Source organism: Arachis ipaensis, chromosome B01, assembly GCF_000816755.2.
Source record: "Arachis ipaensis cultivar K30076 chromosome B01, Araip1.1, whole genome shotgun sequence".
In the NCBI taxonomy this organism is placed as follows: Eukaryota; Viridiplantae; Streptophyta; class Magnoliopsida; order Fabales; family Fabaceae; genus Arachis; species Arachis ipaensis.
In genome coordinates this window covers 33,252,305-33,253,070 of record NC_029785.2, presented here as the reverse complement: position 1 = coordinate 33,253,070, position 766 = coordinate 33,252,305, and the positions used below count along the sequence as shown (strand labels likewise).

The following is a 766-nucleotide window of genomic DNA, read 5'->3' as shown; positions in this document are numbered from 1 at the left end:
TTTTTTTGCGATAAAAAAAACTTTTCAAATATGCATCTTAGTAGGATTAAATAAGAGAAAAATTTTAAATAATTCCTAATAATTATACCGAAAGATAAAGAAATTCTTAATAAAAAAATATCCTTCCTAGCCTCTAAATTTTTTTTTTACAGAGATCAGTTCTATAAAAGTAAAATTTTAGAGACTAAATTAAATATTTTTTTTTATTTAAAGACCTTGTAGTCTCTTCAAAATAATTATTCGGGGCCGAATTAAGTATTCCACTCATTAAATAATGAAAGAATTAAAGCACGAAACGTTCTGAATTACATAAAAGACTAAAGAGAGTTGTGAAGTTGTGATAAGAGAATGAGAAATTTACACATATATAGTAAGTACCTTGTATAGAATCGGCAAGGCCTTCAAGCTTGAAAGCAGTGGAACTATGGAGGTCTTCGCCGGACCAGTTTGGAAACACCAAGAGACTCATAAAAAGGCATACGGCGCAGCCTATGGCTATGGTATAGAACCGTTCATGTGCAATCTTCAACACATTCTCAACTCGGAAACTCGACAACGTTATCAAGTTGAAGGTCAGCATAAATATAACCACACCATAGTCATAGTTTTTCTTTATATACGGAAAGAACCTCACATATGTTGCTGCAGCTCCTGCATGCAGTACAGTAGAATGATATATTATTAATTTCAAATATTTTTAGTTAGAGAAACAATATTTCAACCACTCCTTGTCGGTGGAGAGAAAAAAAAGTTTACGGAGGCCAAA

The 766-nt window shown here is 32.0% G+C and overlaps 1 protein-coding gene across 1 annotated transcript in view; it reads right to left on the bottom strand.

Annotated features, from left to right (window-relative positions):
* The window catches only part of LOC107617592 (aluminum-activated malate transporter 12-like), a 9,517-nt gene that overhangs the window by 4,746 nt on the left and 4,005 nt on the right, over positions 1–766 (bottom strand). Inside the window, exon 3 of the mRNA XM_016319389.2 lies at positions 379–651. Within this exon, the coding sequence (XP_016174875.1) occupies positions 379–651 (273 nt within the window). The remainder of the gene's footprint in view (positions 1–378; positions 652–766) is intronic.